This window comes from Pleurodeles waltl, chromosome 3_1, assembly GCF_031143425.1.
Source record: "Pleurodeles waltl isolate 20211129_DDA chromosome 3_1, aPleWal1.hap1.20221129, whole genome shotgun sequence".
Classification (NCBI taxonomy): domain Eukaryota; kingdom Metazoa; phylum Chordata; class Amphibia; order Caudata; family Salamandridae; genus Pleurodeles; species Pleurodeles waltl.
Window position 1 is genome coordinate 1,999,639,018 of NC_090440.1, and position 20,698 is coordinate 1,999,659,715.

A 20,698-nucleotide genomic window follows, 5' to 3' on the forward strand; every position below is an offset into this window, starting at 1 on the left:
GGAGCTGCAGCTTCTTAGCCCTTCAAGTCTGGTTCTGCAAGACCATGGGTGTCCAGTTGAAAGGCGAATTTAACATCATCTGCTCTACTGGCAGTCCATACCATTGAATAAATGGGATTTGCTGATCATTAGGAGGGGCTACTCCCTCCCTTTCCAATATTTCCATCCCCCCAATACTGCCAACCCAAAGAAAGGCTGGCAGAGGATCAGCTGTCCTAGCTCCGAGGCTGTTACAGCTCTTGGTGGAGCCTGCTATGTAAAAAGTTCCAATGTCAGAAGTAGGCAGTGGTTGCGATTCCTGCTACTTTCTGATTTCCAAAAAGAACAAGGGTCTTTGCCCTGTTCTAGACCTGTAAATCAAAAATATCTTCCTCAAAAATCTGAAATTACAGATGCTCGCAATGGCTCGGGAGTTGTCTGCCCTAGACCAAGGAGAGTGGCTGGTAGCATTAAAGTTACGGGATGTGTATTTTCACATCCCCATCCTTCCTGTGCCTTCTGCGGTTCAAGGTAGGCCATGAGCACTTTCAGTTCACCATGCTCCACTTTGGTGAGCACCTGAGGGGCGCTGGCAAGGCCAAAGTGGGGTTGTTTGTGGCTCATCTGCACAGGGGAGTGGTTTCCGTATTCTCCTTCCTCGAAGACTAGCTTTTGAATGTGGGCTCGCCTCATACTGTCCGCTCCCACCTACAGACTATGGAGCTCATTTTGCATTTGCTGGGGTACAGTAAAAATGTGCTGTAGTCACACCTGACTCCTTCTGATGCTGCTTCATTGGAGCTGTTCTCCACTCAGTGCAGTTTTCAGGCTTATTCTCACAAACAGCGAGCCCAGGGTATTGAGGTTATAATGTTTCAGCCCCTATCCTGAATTTTGGTGAGGATGACGGAGGCTGCTGGGCCTCATGGCCTACTACATCCTACTGGTGAATCATGCCAGTTGGTGTATGCGTGTTCTGCAGTCCGACCTGGAGTCCTAGTGGGCGCAGCATCAGGGGTATCTCTCCAACATGGTCCAGATCTCGGAGTGAACTGCAAAAGACCTGTGGTGGTGGATTACGAACCGTGATTGGGTCAAAGGCAGACTGCTCTCCCTTCCCCAACCAGATCTGGCAGTGCTGACAGATGCATCACTCCTGGGATGGAGCGGCCATCTGGGAGAGGTGGAGATCGGAGGACTCTGGCAAAATCCAGACTCCACATCAGCCTGCTGGGGCTCCAAGCGATTCAGCTAACATTGAAAGTATTTTTTCCCTCTGTCAAGGGAAAGTTAGTACAAGTTAGACAACACTACCGCCATGTGGTACTGCAACAAGCAGGGCGGATGGGCATGGCTGGAACAGCATGGCATAACCCTGGTGTTTAAACACCTGGCAACTCTCTGAACGCCAGGGCAGACAAAATCGGCTGTCAATGCCTAGCGGATTACGAGTGGTGTATCCATTTGGAGGGAGCACAAGGACTTTCTGCAGTGTGGAGAACCTTGGTTAGATCTGTTCGTCTCCAAAGAAAACATGCATTACCAGCAGTATTGCACGTTGGAGTTTCCAAGGAGTCTATTTCTCTGAGACACTTTTCGTCTCAAGTGGAATTCAGGCCTACTGTACGCATTTCCACCCATACCACTTCTGCCCAGAGTTCTCAAGAAGTGAACGACTGAGCCCAAGTCATTCTTGTGGCTCCGGACTTGGCACTGAGTGTTCAATATCCGGAGCTACTGAGAATATGTGTTGATCCTCTGACCAGGCTACCCCTTCAGGAGGATCTTCAGTCACAGCAGCAGGGGTAGGTCCTCGAGCCGAACCTGTCAACTCTGGCTCCTTGCGTGGAGATTGACAGGCAGCAGTTGATAGCTTATGACCTTTCTCAGAGGTCTGTAAAGTTACCTTGGCGGCCCTCCACCAAAACAGTCTACACCGGCCATTGGCAACAATTTGTAAAATATTGTAGAGAAAAGTCTATAGACCCTCTTTCTGATACTATTCTTTTCATTCTTAACCTTGCTCAGCAGGGCTCCTCTCTGAACACTCTTAAGAGTTCTCTCTCTGCTGTGTGTGCCTTCCTATGACTGCCTGACGAACCCTCTTTACATCTCCTATTGTAAATAGGTTTCTCAACGGGCTTGTGCATATGTTCCCCCTTTGCACTTAATTATTCCTCAGCGGGACCCGAAGCTGGTTCTCATGTTTGTGCCACTAGACAATTGTCGCCTTTGGCTGCTTACCATCAAGATAGCCTTAGTAGCAATTAATCTGTCCGTAGGGTGAGTGAGCTGCAGGCTATAATCATCCAAACCTCTCTATCTTACACTGTCCTAAAGTGCTATATAGTGCCTTACTGTATCACATGCACAGTTATGTGCACACAGTGAAAATACTTTCAGATTGTGTTACAAAATGTTCTTCACTACTGTTACAAAAGTGAACTTCTAATTGATTTGCTTAGCTTTCAGTAAGATAGAATATTCTAAACTGCATCCAGTTTCTCAATGCATTTAGAGTTACATGATTGTAACATCTTCAGGAGAATACATTTTATTTACCACAGTTATGTCAAACATTTGTGACAAAGTGCGCATAGTCACATGATGCCAGTCTGCCTGAAACTGAAGGCAGAAGGTTTCCCATGAAATACATTCACTTTTAAGCTGGTATACTACTTTCTGAACAAAATTAAATAGACTGGACAGTCAAACATGTAAACCTCTGAAAAGACTTGAGAGTATGACATTGTTGTTGTTTGAAGAATTCTCGGGAGGTAGCCCAGATTGTCATTAGTGAGAGCAGTACAATACAATAAGCTTTGTGCCCTTGTCTCTGCTAATTTTTAGTCAGTGATTTTATGACTGAACTGTTGAAAGACAGGCTTATTCTGTTCAGTGTATATACTGTCTTCCCTAGTGCATGTTGGATGACTGAAAGTGTTAATCTTTTGTTCATTTCTGATTGCTCAGTGTTTGTTCCTCAAGCCTCTCTATGGTTAGTGTATGCTAATGATGTGCTTTGCCTTTTTTCTTTGCTGTGCAGATCAATGGTGCAATATATGAAGCCTTTAAAAGTCTCAGATGACATAGTTCAACAATATCAAAGCAAAAACCAGTACCTACCAACAGTTCTGTCCGACACGGACAATGATCCTGAAATTGATCCTTACGCCTTTGTGGATGGTGATGATGAATTAATATTTTCCGATTCTAAAAAAGAAAGATCGGTTGGTGACCGGGAAATTGGTAAAAAACACAAGGTTTGTGAACAGTTTAATTTCAACTACACTATTTTAAATGTTTTTTAATGTTTGGAAAATCAATTGGTAATAACTCAGTTCCAAATGTAGTTAATGCAAGACTGTAGTCAATAAATATTTAGGAAAAATTTGAAAATGAAAATCAGATGACTTTCATATTCAAGAAGCATTAAAATAAAATGTGAGATCATTGCCATGCGACTTGCATAGTATTTGATATAACATGGTGGAACCATAGTAGAGCTGCAAGACCATTTTCAAAGCTGACTCACTAAGCCTAGACGCTTCTAAGTCTCAAAAAATTAATTACAAATACTCCCTAAATGCTACAGTCTAGTGAGTTAACGAACAGTTGATCTTCCCACAGGCTCTTAGTTTGCTAATGGTGGCCATAACCTCTTTTGTCCCCAAATGGTACGGATGTCGTTATTGTCTATGTGAAAGCAGTGAACGTATTGTCTAGACTCATTTTCATCTTCATTGAACAAACATGGCAAGTTCAAATGCCTGTACTTTGGAAAAGATGGCTAAATCATAGCACATTGACAATGCCAGTATGAGCACTTCTTTGTCCTAGTGGCTTTGCCAGTGTGTTTTTGTTGATGCTGCATGTGCCTCCATAGTCTATCGACCTCGGGGAAACAGCCCATATTTATTGAACACCAAGTTGGCTTCCTGCAGCAGGACAATGTCTGGGTAATTTCTTGTTAGAAATGTCACCTATTCCCCTGTTTGTCTGTTACCAAGGACGTTACCATTCCATGAGGATTGAGGGGGAGGATTCTGTTGTGTTTGTCAGGAGTGTTTCGTCTGGACATCTGCGTCCAGTGTACCCTTGTGTCCTGGCCTCAGTTGCCTTTGCTGGTTAACCTCAACCCCACCCTCCACCCTACAGGCTCCTGGAGTGAGCTTAAAACGTACTCCTCCAATGCCCAAAGGGACTGCCCAAACCCCTAAATATGAACACCTGTCACATGTTTAAATTCAGAAGAACTCCAGATTTGATAAGGGGGACAGAGAGGAAGCCTGTTCAATGGGATTGTTTCACTGAACTATTTGGAGAGATTGCCTTTGAGTACTGTTAATCCCAACCATTCATCAGTGAACAGTTCCATGCAAGTAACCTCTCCCATTCGCCAGACCCACACAATCCGGACATCACGGTTAAAGTGGCCTACCGTGGTATTTAGCTGTTAGCGTTGACTAAATTTTTCCCACCCTCTCTACCAGTTTCTTGTGGTCTGTCCTGAGAATGCCCACTTCTTGAGCTAGTGAGTCAACCTTGAACTCTAGTGCCAATTTATTGTCATTTAAGATTGCTGTTCTGTGAGACTCCAGTCTATGGCCTCCTGCATCTGGCGCTCCATGTTCTCTGTTGGGATAGCCTTTGGCTGCAGTGCTGTGCCACTTTGGTGTGGGCCATCCTCTCGGCCCAGATCTATAGGGCTGGTCTCATTTGTCCCACCTCACCCTGTTTTCACTGTGGCTACTTCAATGGCCTGGGAGACATCCCACGTAGCATGCCCCAAAGGGGTACGGTCCTTGCTCCTTCCTCAGTTTGTGTGCTGCTGTCTCAGTGGTCCGTTTGGGCCAAGGCTTTTTTGGATCTCTTGCTGTGGCAATGCCAGTCCAGCCATAGAAACCCACCCCAGCCAGAGTGGACTGCGGCTTTTTCAAGACACAAGCACCCCTGCCCGTCACCACGTACTGCTTGCAGAAGTCAGGGCAATCTGCTGGGCTGTACACTGCTGCTTAACTCCAGTGCCCTCACACACTCAATGTAAAAAGAGCAATAACGTATTCTAATGCAGAAATAAGATGCAGTAGGTATGCACAATTTTTAAAGGCACACTACACAAGTTTGCTACAGCAGTTTGAAACGAACACTGTAGTAAGGTGGATAGTACAAACTGTTGAGCACTGATATGCCTTGGCCAGTAAGAAAGTACAGGTTAAATCAAAGGCTCATTCTACTAGAAATGAAGGCTTAACAAGACTTGCTTTTTTGCCGATGTTTCATTCTGAGAAATATGCAAAGCTGCCACATTGTCATCTGAATACCACCTCACAAAGCATTACAGTTGCAAAGAAATTGTGATAGGCCATTCAATTTTTACTTGTCAGCAAACACTTCTGCACCCAACTAGATGACAGATATTTGCAGAGCATGTGAATGTAGAATATCTTCCAGCTGCTAAACCTTAATCAGTAGTCATATAATGAAAAGAGATCAATGGTTCTTTAGAATCACGCTTTATTTTCATCTCCACTTCTCCTCATCAGCTCTTCACATCTCCTCTTCTCTCAGCTCTCTCTCCCAACATTCTATTGTGAACTCCTCTCTGTAACAGAACATTCCATTCTAAAGGGAAGGTGAGGGGGGAACGTACCACTTATATTTAAATATGTCATAACCTCTAATCTAACAAAATCTGCCTATATGTAATTACATGTTGCTACCTTAAAATATTACAACTAAATTACAACACATCTTCCCTTCCACACACAATATATACATTCAATAATAATTTGACATACCTACATTGATGTCTTAAATATATACATTCAATAGATAATTTGACATACACTACATCGATGTTTTAAAAAAAAAGTTCTATTCGTACTCTCTGTACCGGCGTCACGTCTCTGCTGAATCTCCTCACTCTCGCCATTCTCCATGGAATTTCCTTCACTCCTCACGAGGGCTGATGGCTGTTGGACAATCCTGTCCATACTCCAACACTGACCATTTGTTAACGTAACCACATTGTTTTTCACTTTGGCAATATCAAAAGGACCAGAAAATTTAGTGCCTCGCATATTCGGACAAAAACCCCTTACAGGATTTTTAACATAAACCTTATCCCCCACTTTCCACTGTCGTTGTTTAGTATTGTATCTTTTTTTGTAATTGTTTTGATGATTTTCTAGTCTAAGTCTGAATTGTGGAGTTATGGCATCACTTTTTCCTCCTCCACCTAACCTTGAAGGGAAGAATTTGGTACTTGGTTTCCTGCCCTTTAGAGCAGAAAATGGAGAATTTTTTGTAACTGAATTTGGAGTAGAATGGTACGCCCATAACATGTCTCGAATAGCATTTTCAATGATTATTGGTTTACACTAGCTAACTGGATGCACTCTTTAATCATGCGGTTGGTCCTTTCGACTAAACCATTTGCCCTGGGACAATATAGCACTGTAGTGAGGTGGTGTATATTTAAAGAGTTAAGAAAATCTTTCATTTTTGATGAAGTTAATTGAACTCCATTGTCGGTGATCAAGGTGGCGGGTATTCCTTCCATAGCAAAAGCATCTTTAAGGAAATTTATAACTGATTCAGTGGTGATTTGGCTTACCATTTTTACATTAATCCAATGCGAGTAATAATCAATCAGTACTAAAGCAAAACGTTTCACAACACCTTTCATGTTGATAGGTCCTATGATGTCTAATGCCAATTTTGTCCAAGGCTTGTCTGGTACAGCCACAGGATATATAGGAGTTTTACGAATAATTTTAGTTTTGTCACTGCACGCACATTTAATGCAATTTTTTACTTCATTTTCTATCATAGAGTCCATATTAGGAAACCAATATCTTTCTCTAACACGAGCTTTTGTGAGGCTCCTGCCTAAATGACCTTCATGAGCCAGATTGATAATTTTGTGTATCAATCCTGCCGGTGGTATTATCTTATCATTTCTTAAAACAAAATTTCCGTTTTCATTTATTTCAGGTCTAACCTCCCAATAGTTTTTTTTGTTTCGTCCAGATCCCTCCTAAATTCCGGCCATCCCTCCTTCGCTAATGTTCTCAATAAGGATAGGGGTTCATCCTTATGATCAGCCAACTTCCATTCTTCTTCACTGATAGCCAGAGTGCAAACAACCATTACTGGGTATTCCGGGGTCTCATAGTCTTCATTTATAGTCAACGGTACTCTAGATAGAAAATCCGCAGCACAATTATTATTACCCGGTAGGTACTCAATCTTAAAACAAAAGCTTTCCAGGCCTAAAACCCATCTAGCAATTCTAGGTGTACAGTTGTAGAAACTTTTTGTAGAGAAAACATAAACTAGTGGTTTGTGGTCTGTACGTAAAGTAAATTGTGTACCCCAAAGGAAGAATTTAAAATGTTTTATAGCCCAGAAACAAGCCAGAGCTTCTCTTTCAATTACTGAGTAATTGGATTCTGCCTTATTTAAAGCCCTAGAAGCAAATGCTACAATTCTCTCTTTACCATCAACCACTTGGGATAAAGTGGCTCCCAAACCTTTTTTGCTCGCGTCAGTAGTAAGAATAGTCTTCCTTTCATGATTGAAAGTACCCAGGAATGGTGCTTTTACAGTGGCTTGTTTAATCCTTTGAAATGCAGATTCATGACATTCTATCCATTTGTAAGGTGTGTGGTTTTTTAGTAACTCTCTTAGGTCATATGATATCTCTGAGAATCCCTTGACATATTTTGTCATATACTCAGCAAGGCCTAGAAAAGATTTTAATTCTTGCTTGTTTTTTGGTGCCTCTGCCTTCTTAACAGCTTCCACTAGTGAAGTTTTAGGTTTGAACCCATCTTTAGAAATAGTGTGCCCTAAATAATCAACTGAATCTACTCTAATTTGACACTTATCCTTTCTCAATGTCAAACCCGCCATTTTTAGTTTACTAAGTACCTTTTTCAAGTTTGTATCATGTTCCTCTACATTTGCTCCATATATTAAAATGTCATCCTGAAAATATAGAGTCTTAGGGGTATCTTCCAAAACACGTTGCATGATTTTTTGAAATACGGCCGCAGCTGATGCAAGCCCGAACGGCATTCTATTGAACATATATACGATCCTAGGGGTGTAGTGAAAGCCGTGAGCCATTTAGAATCTGGGTGAAGTTCAACCTGGTGGTATGCGCTGGAGAGATCCAGCACGGAAAAACATGCTGCCTCCCCCATGGTGCTTAATATTTCATGAATAACAGGAAGTGGATGTCTTTCCACCCAAATGTTTCTGTTCAAATCTCTCAAATCAATGCACACCCTAATGTCGTCGCAATTATGTTTCTTGGCAATTACGATGGGAGATAACCATTCTGAACTCTCAATTGGTTGAATAATTCCTAGAGATTCTAGTCTCTTAAGTTCCTTTTTAAGAGGGTCTCGAAGTGTGGAATTTGTCTAGTTTTATGTACTATCGGTTTAGCCTTAGGTTGTAATTTAATTTTATGTTGGAAGCTTGCCAGTAGACCTAACTTTTCAGTAAAAAATCTCAGGAAATTCCTGGAAAATCAACTCATTAGTTATTTTTGTCCATGAGCAGTACTTGTTCCGGATTATTAGGGTCCAGTTTGATCCCCAACTCCTTCTGATGCTGCCAACCCAGTAAACTGGATCCTTCTTCAACTACATAAACTTTCCCTACAGTGGTACGACCCTTAAATGATATTAAAGCCTTGAACATCCCTTTAAGAGGGATGGGGTCTTTGTTATAACCCTTGGGATTAATGTCTGGTTTTGACAATCTGGCGGACATTTCTTTACCAATACCTTTAAAATCCAGTTCATTTATGATTGTAAAGGGTGAGCAAGAGTCAGCGAAAACTGTTACTGGACTGCCATCAAGGGAAATATTACACTGAGGATATTGAAAATAATTTTCCTGTTCCTTTTTAACCTGCAGTATTATCTTTTTAACTTCTTGAGAATCATCTACCTTTTTATGCTCATATTGTTTATCAAATTTAGACACCGCCCTACACACACTGGCAAAATGGCCTTTTTTATTACATTTTCTACATATGGCTGTCCTGGCTTGACAAAAGGTAGAGTTCGCCAAATGAGTGCTGCTCCCACAGCGGTAACATTTTAATCCTGTTGTAGGATTAGTGGTTTTTATAGGTTGTTTACCTCCAGTTTTAATTTTCATAACTTTTTCTTGTTCTGCATTTACCTTAATCTCTGCAACTTGATCAGGAGAAGCAGAAGGAGATCTGATTTCTTGTAAACATAGCTGTGTGTGCTCAATGGATTTTGCTATTTCCACTGCTTCCTGCAGATCAGGTTGTTTTTGTAGTAATTTTTCCTGAATTTTTACATTACTAGTACAACGGACTATTTGGTCTCGAATCAGTGAGTCATTAAGATTCCCAAAGTTACATAATGTACTCAATCCCCTTAGAGCAGCCACGTAATTAGTCACACTCTCTTGTTTGCCTTGGGAACGACAGAAAAATTTATGACGCTCTAAGACCACATTTACTCTGTCTCCAAACTGTTTTTCCAATTTCGTATATGTGGTGACATAATCATCCTGTACTAGTCCATCTGGAAAATCGGGTTCAGGTAATGTATCATAAATGTTTCTGCCATGCGTCCCTAAATTGTGTAACAATATGTGTTTCCTGAGTGGGTTGAATTTATCTCCACCAATGGCAATTAAATATGATTCAAAAATTTTGAACCATTCTTTCCATGGGATGTTAGGTTCTCCAGTTTCATTTAAAAATGGAATTGGCTGGGACATGCCCGCTGCAGCCATTTCTAAAGGATAGTGTGATTTAAATAGTTATGTATGTATAAAATATAGCAATTACTATGTACTATCAAGTGTATTATCAAAGTGCAACTATAAACATTAAAAAGTTAGAAAATAAATATAGCAATCATCACATGTTATTAAATCTAAATAGTTACAGTTGAATGCATATTTATGAAGACATTAAAGAAAATGCACAGTCTAGTGTTGCAGCCGATTTAGAGGAAAAGCCCTGAGAACAGTAAATTTCCCACAATGCCACAAGCAAGAAAGAGCTGTGCCTGTCAGCGTTACCACCAAAAGGCTAATATTATTACCAATGCTTCTTAAACGTTCATGCTGTGCCTGTCAGCGTCACAACAATATGCAGGTCCAATTGCTGGAGTAAGACAATTCAGTGAAACTGCGTTTGAAACCGAAGTACAGGTGATCCTCAACCGTTTCAAAAACTCCACTAAAGCTGAGGTAATTAGCAAAGTACAACCTCTTGTGGATTAAAAGTTAATGAGATATGCTCCTCATGTAATTGTGCGCGCTTCCATACAGTTAAATATAATACGAACGTTCCGTTTCAGAGCTGCCTTTCATAAAATATAATCAGAAAAAGACTCGTTTATTTTCTTGTGCATTCATTTTGCATTATTGTCAGTAGAGATTAACTTGTGTTATTTAAAAATAGATCCTCATAGATGAAATACTTGTGTGTGATAGATTGATTTTCTTGACCTTCCCTCTCAGAAAAGGTCGCTGTTCATAACCTGTGCTTGCCTCTCATGAAATAATGCTGGTAAAAGACACGTTTATTTTCCTTTCCTTCCAGGAATATCTGTCATGTGATTGATTGTGTCTTCTTGACCTTTTCTCTCAGAAAAGGTTCATAATGTGTGCCTTATTTTATTTTCCTTGTAAAATTATTGTTGAATTGAAAGGCTAACCTTATGAACTCTTCTTGCCGGTTTCATATTACTTCTTCCTGAATAAGTATGATAATTCCACATAGGTTTAAGCTCTTCTTTCTAAATTAACTTTGCCAATATCAGGTTTCGTTTTGTTTTGTCAACACTATGCTTAATATTTTAAGACTTGAAAAATCAGTAATAGTGCTATCTGCATAGCTGCATTTTGTAGTAAAGTACTTGTTGAATAAACGGGATGATCCTTATGACTCCTAGATTATCCAGTCATTTAATTAAGAATAACAGTACCTCAAGTAAATGGTGGTCACTTTGATGAGGATGCAGCACAAGGGGTAGAGATGAAAGTGCCCCCTTTCGCACTCCAATCGTCGCCAGTGTTATAATGAAAAGAGATCAATGGTTCTTTAGAATCACGCTTTATTTTCATCTCCACTTCTCCTCATCAGCTCTTCACATCTCCTCTTCTCTCAGCTCTCTCTCCCAACATTCTATTGTGAACTCCTCTCTGTAACAGTCAGAACATTCCATTCTAAAGGGAAGGTGAGGGGGGCAGGGGTGTGGAATTTATTAAAATATCTACTTGTCCACGGGACAGGCTGCTTCTCAAATCTACTTGTCCTGTAAAAAGATCTACTTGTCCCTTTGGTGCCATGTAGTGTGGCGCCAAATTATGGCAGCAATCTCATTATGTAAGAGCTCTGATAATAGCCTCTCTGATTATGCCAGGGCTACTACCATAGTAGGGCTTGAATACTTGCAGTTTCAATCCCTACTGTAGCAATTTCCTTATTTTTCCACCTTTCTGCAGATCTGCATACTGGGGCTGGAGGAAGCAGTAAGCAATAGTTCCAGGGCTGGAATGCCTTTGAGTCTGCAAACCTACTAACCTGCATGTTTTAAAGATTTTCACCAGCTTCTCTCTAATATTTTCCCATAATAAGAAAGGTTGGACATTTACTCCTGACAATGGCAGAATTAGAACTTCTTCCAGGGTTCGGAAGAAAGTGGCTGTAGGGAAAATGAACTTGCAAATGCTCAATAGATTTTCACATGAGAAAATCTAGACATGCGTATTTACCCATGCTAAAATACAGTTCACAAATATTTTATAAGGGTACGACATATACCATGGGTGCACTTTTGTGACTTTCTTTAAGAATTTGGAGCCACATGTAGGTAGGTTCAGATTTGCGACCCGCAAATTGCGAGTCGCAAATCCGAATGTAGGATGGTGTCCCTGACACCATCTGTGATTCGCAAGGGCTTCGCAAATGCACACCTCATGAATAATCATGAGGTGGGTCGCAATTTGCGACCCCCTTGCGAATGGTGGCCTGCTGGAGACAGCAGACCACCATGTCTGTGACTGCTTTTCAATAAAGCCGTTTTTTTTGTTTTTTTGTAATGCAGCCCGTTTTCCTTAAAGGAAAACGAGATGCATTACAAAAACGAAAACACAATGGGGAAGGGGTCCCAGGGGGACCCCTTCCCTTTTGTGAACGTGTTAGCACCCATTTGAAATGGGTGCAAACTGCGATTGGTTTGCGCCCGCGTTCGCAAAACAATCCTATATTGCACTGCGAGTCGCAATTAGGAAGGGAACACCCCTTCCTAATTGCGAGTCGCAAACCCGTTTTGCGATTCGGTAACCAGGTTACCGAATCGCAAAACTGGGTTTGTGCATCGCAATGTGCTTTTTGCACGTCGCAAACAGCGAAAGTCGCTGTTTGCGACATGCAAAAAGCTACCTACATGTGGGTCTTGGTCCCTAATTAGGTCTGGTGTTAACAAAGACATTTTGTTTTTATTAAACTTCTATTTCTCTCTCTTTCGGCTGGCTTTACTGTGAGTGATCGCATTCTTCTATTTTCTCTTCCACAAGGAGCATATTGGCACACAAAGTAGTTTTGTTCAGTGTCAGGAACAACAGTGGCAATCAGTGACGTAACGAAACTGGAGGGTGCCCCTTTGCAAAGAACATGGAGGAGCCCCCTCTCCAGACTCACTCAGGGCAGGTGCTGTGCTGAAGGGGCCCCCTGGAGGGTGGCCGGGGGGCCTTTGTTATGCCACTGGTGGCAACGTGTGCTTTTAAAGTTCAAAAACGTTTTTTGTTTTTTTTGCCAGGGTTTGTTACAATGTTGAGGGCCTGGTAGCTCCCACAACAATAAAGTGTTACAAAAGCCATGTCAAAACAAGACACGCATTGATGAAACTAAAAGACTTCTAAAAATATGTCAGATCAGTTGGCTTTGTCAGTGTTTGTTTATTTTCATGCTTCCCATAATCGTGTTGAAAATGGTTACACTGATTTTCCATTCGAAATATTTTTGGGAAATACTAGCATGCATCAAAACATTTTACTAATTGACACTTCATTTGCATCTAATCAGAGAGCATTCTGGGAGCATTATACTTAGCCTCATAGCCTAAACTTTTCAAACATGTGTATACACGTTTTTTTTTTTGTACTGGAACCAACGTCAGTAGTGAAGTGTGACCTTAAAACATTTATTTACAGCCCTCACCCTAATAATTAAGGTTTTCAAATAATGAACCATAAATACAAGTTCGAACAGCATTATCTTTTGGAAACACATTACCTCAACTGCAGAGAGTTCCACTCTCTGTAAACAGGCAGCCAAAGGGTTTGTGCTGCAGAGGGTTGGGCCTACTTGTCCCAAGGACAAAGTGAACATAAAAACTTGTTGCCCTTGACCCCAAACAAGATGTCCCGGGCGTCGGGCGATAGGAATTCCACATCCCTGGGGGGGGAACGTACCACTTATATTTAAATATGTCATAACCTCTAATCTAACAAAATCTGCCTATATGTAATTACATGTTGCTACCTTAAAATATTACAACTAAATTACAACAAGTAGTAACTGTTTTTTGTAACTGTGGCACACTGAGCTTCTTGCAATGCAGCCAAATAAAGATACTTTTATTCCATATTCTGGAGCATTAAAATTAAGTTTGACTTGTTTTCCTGCTTTTTCTTCTTTTTTTTTTTTTTTACAAGGCTGAAGATGGGATGTCTGGTGCAACAGGACTGCCAAATGAAGGGGAAGACGCAATGTCTTTATTTAGTCCTTCTGTCAAACAAGGTAAAGTTTAAGCAATATTGTCAGAATGTTTGGGATATATTACGTTTGTGAAAGGTGTTGAATGATTCTAGGATTTTGAAATTTGTCTTGCATTTGATATTATGACTTGTTAGTTAAGTCTATCAAAAAGATATATGGGGTAACCCCTTAATCACTGCTTTCTCTGGGGTAATAACCATTCAGACGGAAGAAAAAATGAAAAGGGTAAATTATTTCACAACTACACTTTCCCTCCACAAGCACAAATAAATGTGTTTGGAGCACAACAACTAAATTGACAAAAGTGCAATTAAAGAATAATTTTCTTCAAATATCAAATACAGCTCTCATAATCTTTGCATTCAGTTTTACATTTGTGCCTGATTTTGACAATGTGGGGCCCAATGCTTCTTTAAGGATAAAGTACAACAAACACATTCTACAGTTTACATCTGTATCAAAAACTGCTCCTTAAAATATTCAATTAGCCTATCAATCCATTTTTTTTTTTTTTTTTTTTTTTTTTTTTTAACCCAAAGGTGGTTCTACGTATCAGTCCAAAACCATAATCCACCGACCAGGTTGGCTTACACAGGGGACACTTCTATCAAATTCTTGTGTGCCTGCTCATTGGACATATGGAAAAAACATTCCTGGCATTCTCTTTTCACATTGGCTACTTGAAAACAATGTTTACACTTTTTGGCCTTACTAATTTATCAGCCTCATCAGAACGTATAGTGGATAGGTAATCCTATAAAATTAAAAGCAAATATATACAAATTATTTTTTTCTCCAATTTTCTCTAAATGTACCACGAATCCTCCACCATTAGTGATCACTCATTCACCCCGAAGCACTAAAAACCTAGATATGTCTTCAATGAAGGGTGTTACTTATCATTATTGGCATGCCAGCAAAATGCAAGCAACAAAAAGCAAATACAAGGGTGCCCCAATAAATGTATCTCACCAGCGGACACCCAGAAAGGTGAAGCTTAAAGTAGAAACCGTTTACTTCTACTATCTTTATGAAAATTATCTTATGTGTTCCGATGGAAAATATACACACAAATGGTGGAATGATGTCACCAACAATCATGCTTGTAGCAATCATGCTAGTCAGTTGCATTACGTGCCCGTACCCCGAAATTTGTCTATTTAATTGATCTCCAACTTAAATCGACATGTCATGTAACAAAGTAATTAATGCAATGTAAGTCTCCCCACATATACCGTTGACCACAACGTGCACCTAATTAATCCATCCTACTGAATCTTACCGATCAGTCACGTAACAAACTGAGCTTGAAAAACATCTAGAATGCCTGTTAAAAATAAAGTAACACCAAATAAACTATTTGTGTTGCCTCTTTATTATCCCTACTATCCATCAGTTTGCCATTACATGTTGTACAAACACCTTCTCGTGAGCAAGGATAAGGCATAGAAATCCTTTTCTTATTGAATTGAGAAACACCTTGTTGTGGTGGCGTTCCGCATCTCTTCCCAAGGTTTGCAATCCGCTGTGTGCATAACTCATTCATTATAACCAACTTGCTTGAGATTACTGGCTTGTCTTTCAGTGGGAATGGCTGGATTACTTAGCAGTCATCTTTAAATAGTGCAAGTAAAATGTTTCTCAATCTAAACTCTCACTCGCCTTACCAGTAAAATTACATACATGATGCACAGTTGTGATAAAACAACTTGCAGTTCCTGTTCATTCATAAACACTCACGTCTAAAAATGTCACTGTGTCCGTATCATACGTGATAGTAAATTTCAAATCTTCAGTTCTGTTATTTAACCAGTCGAAAAAAGCTTGCAGGGAGTCACCAGAGTCCTCACATATTATAGAAATACCATTGATAGACCTATACCAACAGGTAATTGATAGCTCATAAGGATTACCAGTATCTTCAAAAATCCATTTGGCCTAAAAAAAAGAAATGAGGTGCTTTTTTCAGGAACTGAAAGTTGATCTGTATACCAAACCTACTGATCGAAATACATTTACATTTCACAAGTGGGCATCCTAGATCTCAGAAGGATAATTTACCATATGGACAATTTGTACGTATGTAATGAAACCTTACCTTGAAACATGACTTAAAGATGACAAGAGGGAGGAAGCTCTAGCTCGGAAAGATAAACTGAAATCTGAGTCCACTCACTGAAGGTGCAATTTTGAACACTTGTTTACAAGTCTAAAACATTTCAAGCAGTGAAAGGTGTTAGCTTGTACAGGTAAACTGCCACAAACTCTTTTGCTAAAGTAATTGATGATACACTTTGCACCAAACACAGTTTTATCATCGCAGGTTGCGTGTCTTGGTGGAGTCAAAATTTAAAACATGACCCGTCGCATAGCACTGTGTGTCAGGTCCCCTACCATTTCATGCGATACCGGGGAACCAAGCACATGCCACTTCGGGACAAAGCAAAGAATCCTTAAAACTACTTGGAACAGTCAAAGTAGGGGATCGGATCTACCACCCCGGAGAATAAAGGCAGTTCAGGCAAGTCGGGGCCAGGGAAAATACCCCTTTTACGTTTTGGCGACAGTGCCACCACAAGTTCGTAAAAAAGGACTACCGTGAGGCCTGCAACCTCTGCCTACCCAAGGACCACAAAGACTGCGAGGCCTGCGCAGAATTCGTACCAAAGTCTCAAAAGGCATGATGCAGGCAAATACTGCAACACCACACCATGTCCCAAAAACAGAAATCACTCAGACACAGCAGGAAGGAGCGACTCGGATGTCAAAATAAACAAGACTCGGGCAGAGAAGATCCAACCACAGAAGAAGGGTTGAAGGATGCCAAAAGGAAGAAGGGCTGAGAAGCCCAGACCCTAAGCCCCCTGGAAAGACAACACATGCAGGCTCAGCGCCAAAATTAATGGTGACTGAAGATCAGCAAAGACGAAAGGAGGCAAGTGGGCCCTGACCAGGGTACCCAAGGCCAGAGGTGGTGTTGAAAGAGTCGACAAAAGACACCAAGCGCGAGGGAGCAAGGGATAATGCAGGGTGCCAAAGGTGCCGGAACCCTCGACTCCAGAACCCACCCACCCAGTGGAAAGCTTCGGTGTTAGATGAAGCAGACCTATGGGCACAGGACCTCGAAAAGAAAACTCAAGGCAGGGATGTCCACCCTCATGCAGAGGAAGAAAGAATTTGGTGATTCCTTAAAGAAGTTCCACATCCCGGCAAAATGGCCCTAGAGGCACCAGCAACCCCAGAACTGTACGATTAGCAGCAAGAGGAGTTCTTTGAGTAGGATGATTACGTTGAGCACATTCAAAGCTTTGACTAATGCAGCCAACTCGAAGACACATGGCAGGATCTTGACACTCACCGGAGGAGGGCATAGACAATTAACTAACAAGACCATCCTCGCCAGATGGCTTAGCTATGTACAACAGCTTGGTAAGAAGGGATGCTGCTAGAGGAGGAGGGAGGGAGGGGGAGAGAGGGGGAGGGGATCATGCTTGTATCTAGAAACACTACTACCACTCCAAAAAAGAAACCTCTACTTGGCTATGCTGCCCAGCATCCTAGATCAGGGCAAAGAGGCTTTTAGGGAACCAGCGAACGCCAGGGCCCTCACACCTACAGTGGAGAACAAAATACAAATGCTGCATTCAGAATCCCAAATCCCACTAAGAGGAAAAGAGACAATGCTCCCACCTCCAAGGGTCCAGCATGCAAGAAGGAGAGTAAGAGCCTAGACCTAGTGGGAAGAAAAACAGAGAGGGAAGCAGCCACGCAATGGAGGATAGCCAGTTCCAACGCCCAAATGAACTGCTACGGGCACCAGCATTACACAGGATTACAAAAAGAGGGCCAAGGCAATCATCCAGGAGGGAAAAGGCCTCGCAAATACATGCCTAAAGTCTGCACTGGATGCGTCGGATACAGCCAGCAGACAGATGTGCCCAGTCACCACCTTAAGAACGCACGCCTGGCTCAGGATATCATGGTTCAAGCCAGAGGTATAGGCAGCCATATTAAACATGCCTTTCACAGGGGAAACCCTATTTGAACGAGTTGTGAATGACAGCCTGCAGCAAATAAAAAAAGGACAATGAGACTGCAATAGCTATATGTGCCTTACAGTTCAGAGGCTCACATAAGAGGCACATCCGGGAGAAGACCCACAGGCAGAATGCCTTTCAATGCAGGGTAACAGGGGCCTTACTTTCAGGCCACACAACTGCAGCCTTGTCAACAGTTGCAGCATCCAGCAAGACAGTCCTTTCAGGAGGGCTGGGTGTAGCAGATTCAAAGGCTTCCTCTAGGCTTGGATGACATCACCACAGACAAATGAATCCTAATCATTATTCGCCACGGATACTGCATAGAATTGAATAACCCCAGCAGATACCACCACGGGCAAGGCCATACAAGGGGATAGAACTAAAACAGCTCAAAACATAGGTTCAAGAACTGCTTTTAAAAAAAAAATACCTATAGAACTTGTCCCAGTGTATGAGATGGGTGCAGGAAACTATTCACCTTTCTTCCTGGTGCCAAAAGAAAACCTTACCTTGGGGCTAATTCTAGACCTCAGGTTCATAAACAAATTCATACGATCACAGTGCTTCAAAATAACTAGTTTACAAGAGGTAATCCCACTCCTCAGAAGGGAGATTACCTGGCTACCCTAGACCTAAAGGTCGCCTACCTACACATCCCCATGAACAAGGGGGGCCACAAGAAATACCTACAGTTCATTTTAGGCAAGGAACACTACCAATTCACAGTGCTGCCCTTTGTTCGCCAATCTGGCTCGAGAGTTCCCCAAAGTTCTATCTGCAGTAGCAGCACTCTTAACACTTAGGCAAGAACTCCACATCTACCCATACCTGGATGACTGGCTAATAATGGCAGAATCAAAGAGAATGCAAGAAGTGTGTGTGTGATATCCTAATCCAGTCAAAGCTAGTCCAAGACGTCTGGCACTGGGCAGTACAGCACCAAATATCCCTACATGCAATTCACCTACCGGGAGAACTCAACATGGAGGCAGATAGACTAAGCAGAGAGGAGAACAACTCTCACATGTGGGAGCTGAAGCAGGAAGTCAACCAAGCAATCTTCAACACCTGGGGCACACCAAGCATAGACTTGTTCGCAACAGCAGCAAACGTGAAATGCCAACACTTCGCCTCCAGGTTTCCACACCCCGGTCAAAAGGGAATGCCCTGCCAATAAACTGATCAGGGAAATTTGCATACACCTTTCCTCCGACTCCCCTAATCCACAGGGTGGTGGAGAAAGCCAGAGAACTTCTGGAGGTGTCCAGGGGACAAATAATACCACTGAAACCAATGAAGGATTTACTAACTATATCACACAGGGAAGTCTACCACCCAGAATCAACTGTGCTAAACCTAGCAGCTTGGCTCCTGAATATTTAGAGTTCAGACACATACAACTTCCTCCACGAACAATAAAAATCCTAAGGGAGGCAAGGAAACAAAGCCCACAGAAATGCTACACTCTAAAATGGAAAAGATACATCCATTGATGTACAGCCAACGATAAGATGGACACATCAAAACACAGTATTAATATACCTCACCCACCTGCTAGACAGTTCCCTCACCTGTGCTTTATTAAAGGTAAATCTGGCAGCCTTGTTTGCATACACTAGGGGCACATCTGGAACCAGCCTTTTTACATTCACAGTAGTAAAGAGATTCCTAGAAGGATCATCACCAAGATCATTGCTAACACCGTTATGGAACCTAAACACAGTGCTAACACAACTGAAACAGCGACCTGTGGTCTAGAGGACCTGGAATCTCTGCCTCCACCTGTGCCATGCACCATCAATACCTGTGGTACCACAAATCTGATCTAAAGTCAATCTCTCTAAAAATGGCCTTAGCAATCACATCACTTCGCAGATTCAGTGAACTACAAGCGCTAGCGGTATAGGAACCGTACTTACAAATACACCAGGACAAAGTGGTTCTCAAAACTAACCCTTAATTTTTTACCAAAGGTAGTAATGCAGTTCCATGTTAATCAGAGCATAGTACTGCTGGCCTTTTTCCAGGAGCCAAAGACATAAGCAGAGAGAGAGAGCCCTCCACACTACATGTCTGGAGGTACCTAATGTTTTACTTACAGGAGACAAAAACTTTTCACCAAGGAAACCAGGTTTTCGTGTCATTTGCGAAAGCAAACAAGGGCTCGCCAGTATCCAAAGCAGCTATCTCCAGATGGATTGTCAACGCAATCCAAATCTGCTACGGAAAAGCGAGGAAGCAGCTAGCTATTCAGCCCAGACCTCACTCAACCAGAAAGAAAGGCACCAGTTTTGCAGCTTGAAGAGTTTTCTGGATTCACATGCGACCCTCCCACCTCCCCAAGAAATGGGATCAGAAGCAGACAAGTCGTTTGATGTCCCTGAGCAGGGAATAAAAAAGTAGAATAGAAGATAGCTTTCTGGACTCAACTTCTAGATGGTGGAGTAATGCACAGCATTCGACTCCAGAAAACACTTTTTAAAGATGCAAAACTACTTCTACAGGTAAGAAACCATTTGACATTGAGTATTTAGGTGGCACCCCTGAACCTAAGAACTCCGATTCAACGGTTCAAGAGGAGGACAAAGAAGAGCCACTGCCTGGCGCGAACAGCAGAAGAGCTATGGACATTGTTGCACGAAACCCTGCATGCAGCTCTCGACAGTCACAACAGAGTCGCTCGTCCTGCGAGCTGGAGAGCTACCAAAGCCTTGGGTAGCCGGTCAGCACTTCAAATAATACTGCTAGCCTCCCTTGGGGTAGAGCTACTTTTGTGCAGCGACAGGCACCAAAAAGCAGTGTCTGGTCCACCGCTTTGCAGCTCCCTGACCCCAACCAACACTGCAGATGACTAGGTGGAGGTACCTGTAGTCTAGAGGACCTG

At 41.9% G+C, this 20,698-nt stretch overlaps 1 protein-coding gene across 1 annotated transcript in view; it reads left to right on the plus strand.

Annotated features, from left to right (window-relative positions):
• The window catches only part of MED13 (mediator complex subunit 13), an 865,231-nt gene that overhangs the window by 285,333 nt on the left and 559,200 nt on the right, over positions 1 to 20,698 (plus strand). Inside the window, exons 10-11 of the mRNA XM_069226440.1 lie at positions 3,026 to 3,242; positions 13,711 to 13,795. Coding sequence (XP_069082541.1) covers positions 3,026 to 3,242; positions 13,711 to 13,795 — 302 coding nt within the window. The remainder of the gene's footprint in view (positions 1 to 3,025; positions 3,243 to 13,710; positions 13,796 to 20,698) is intronic.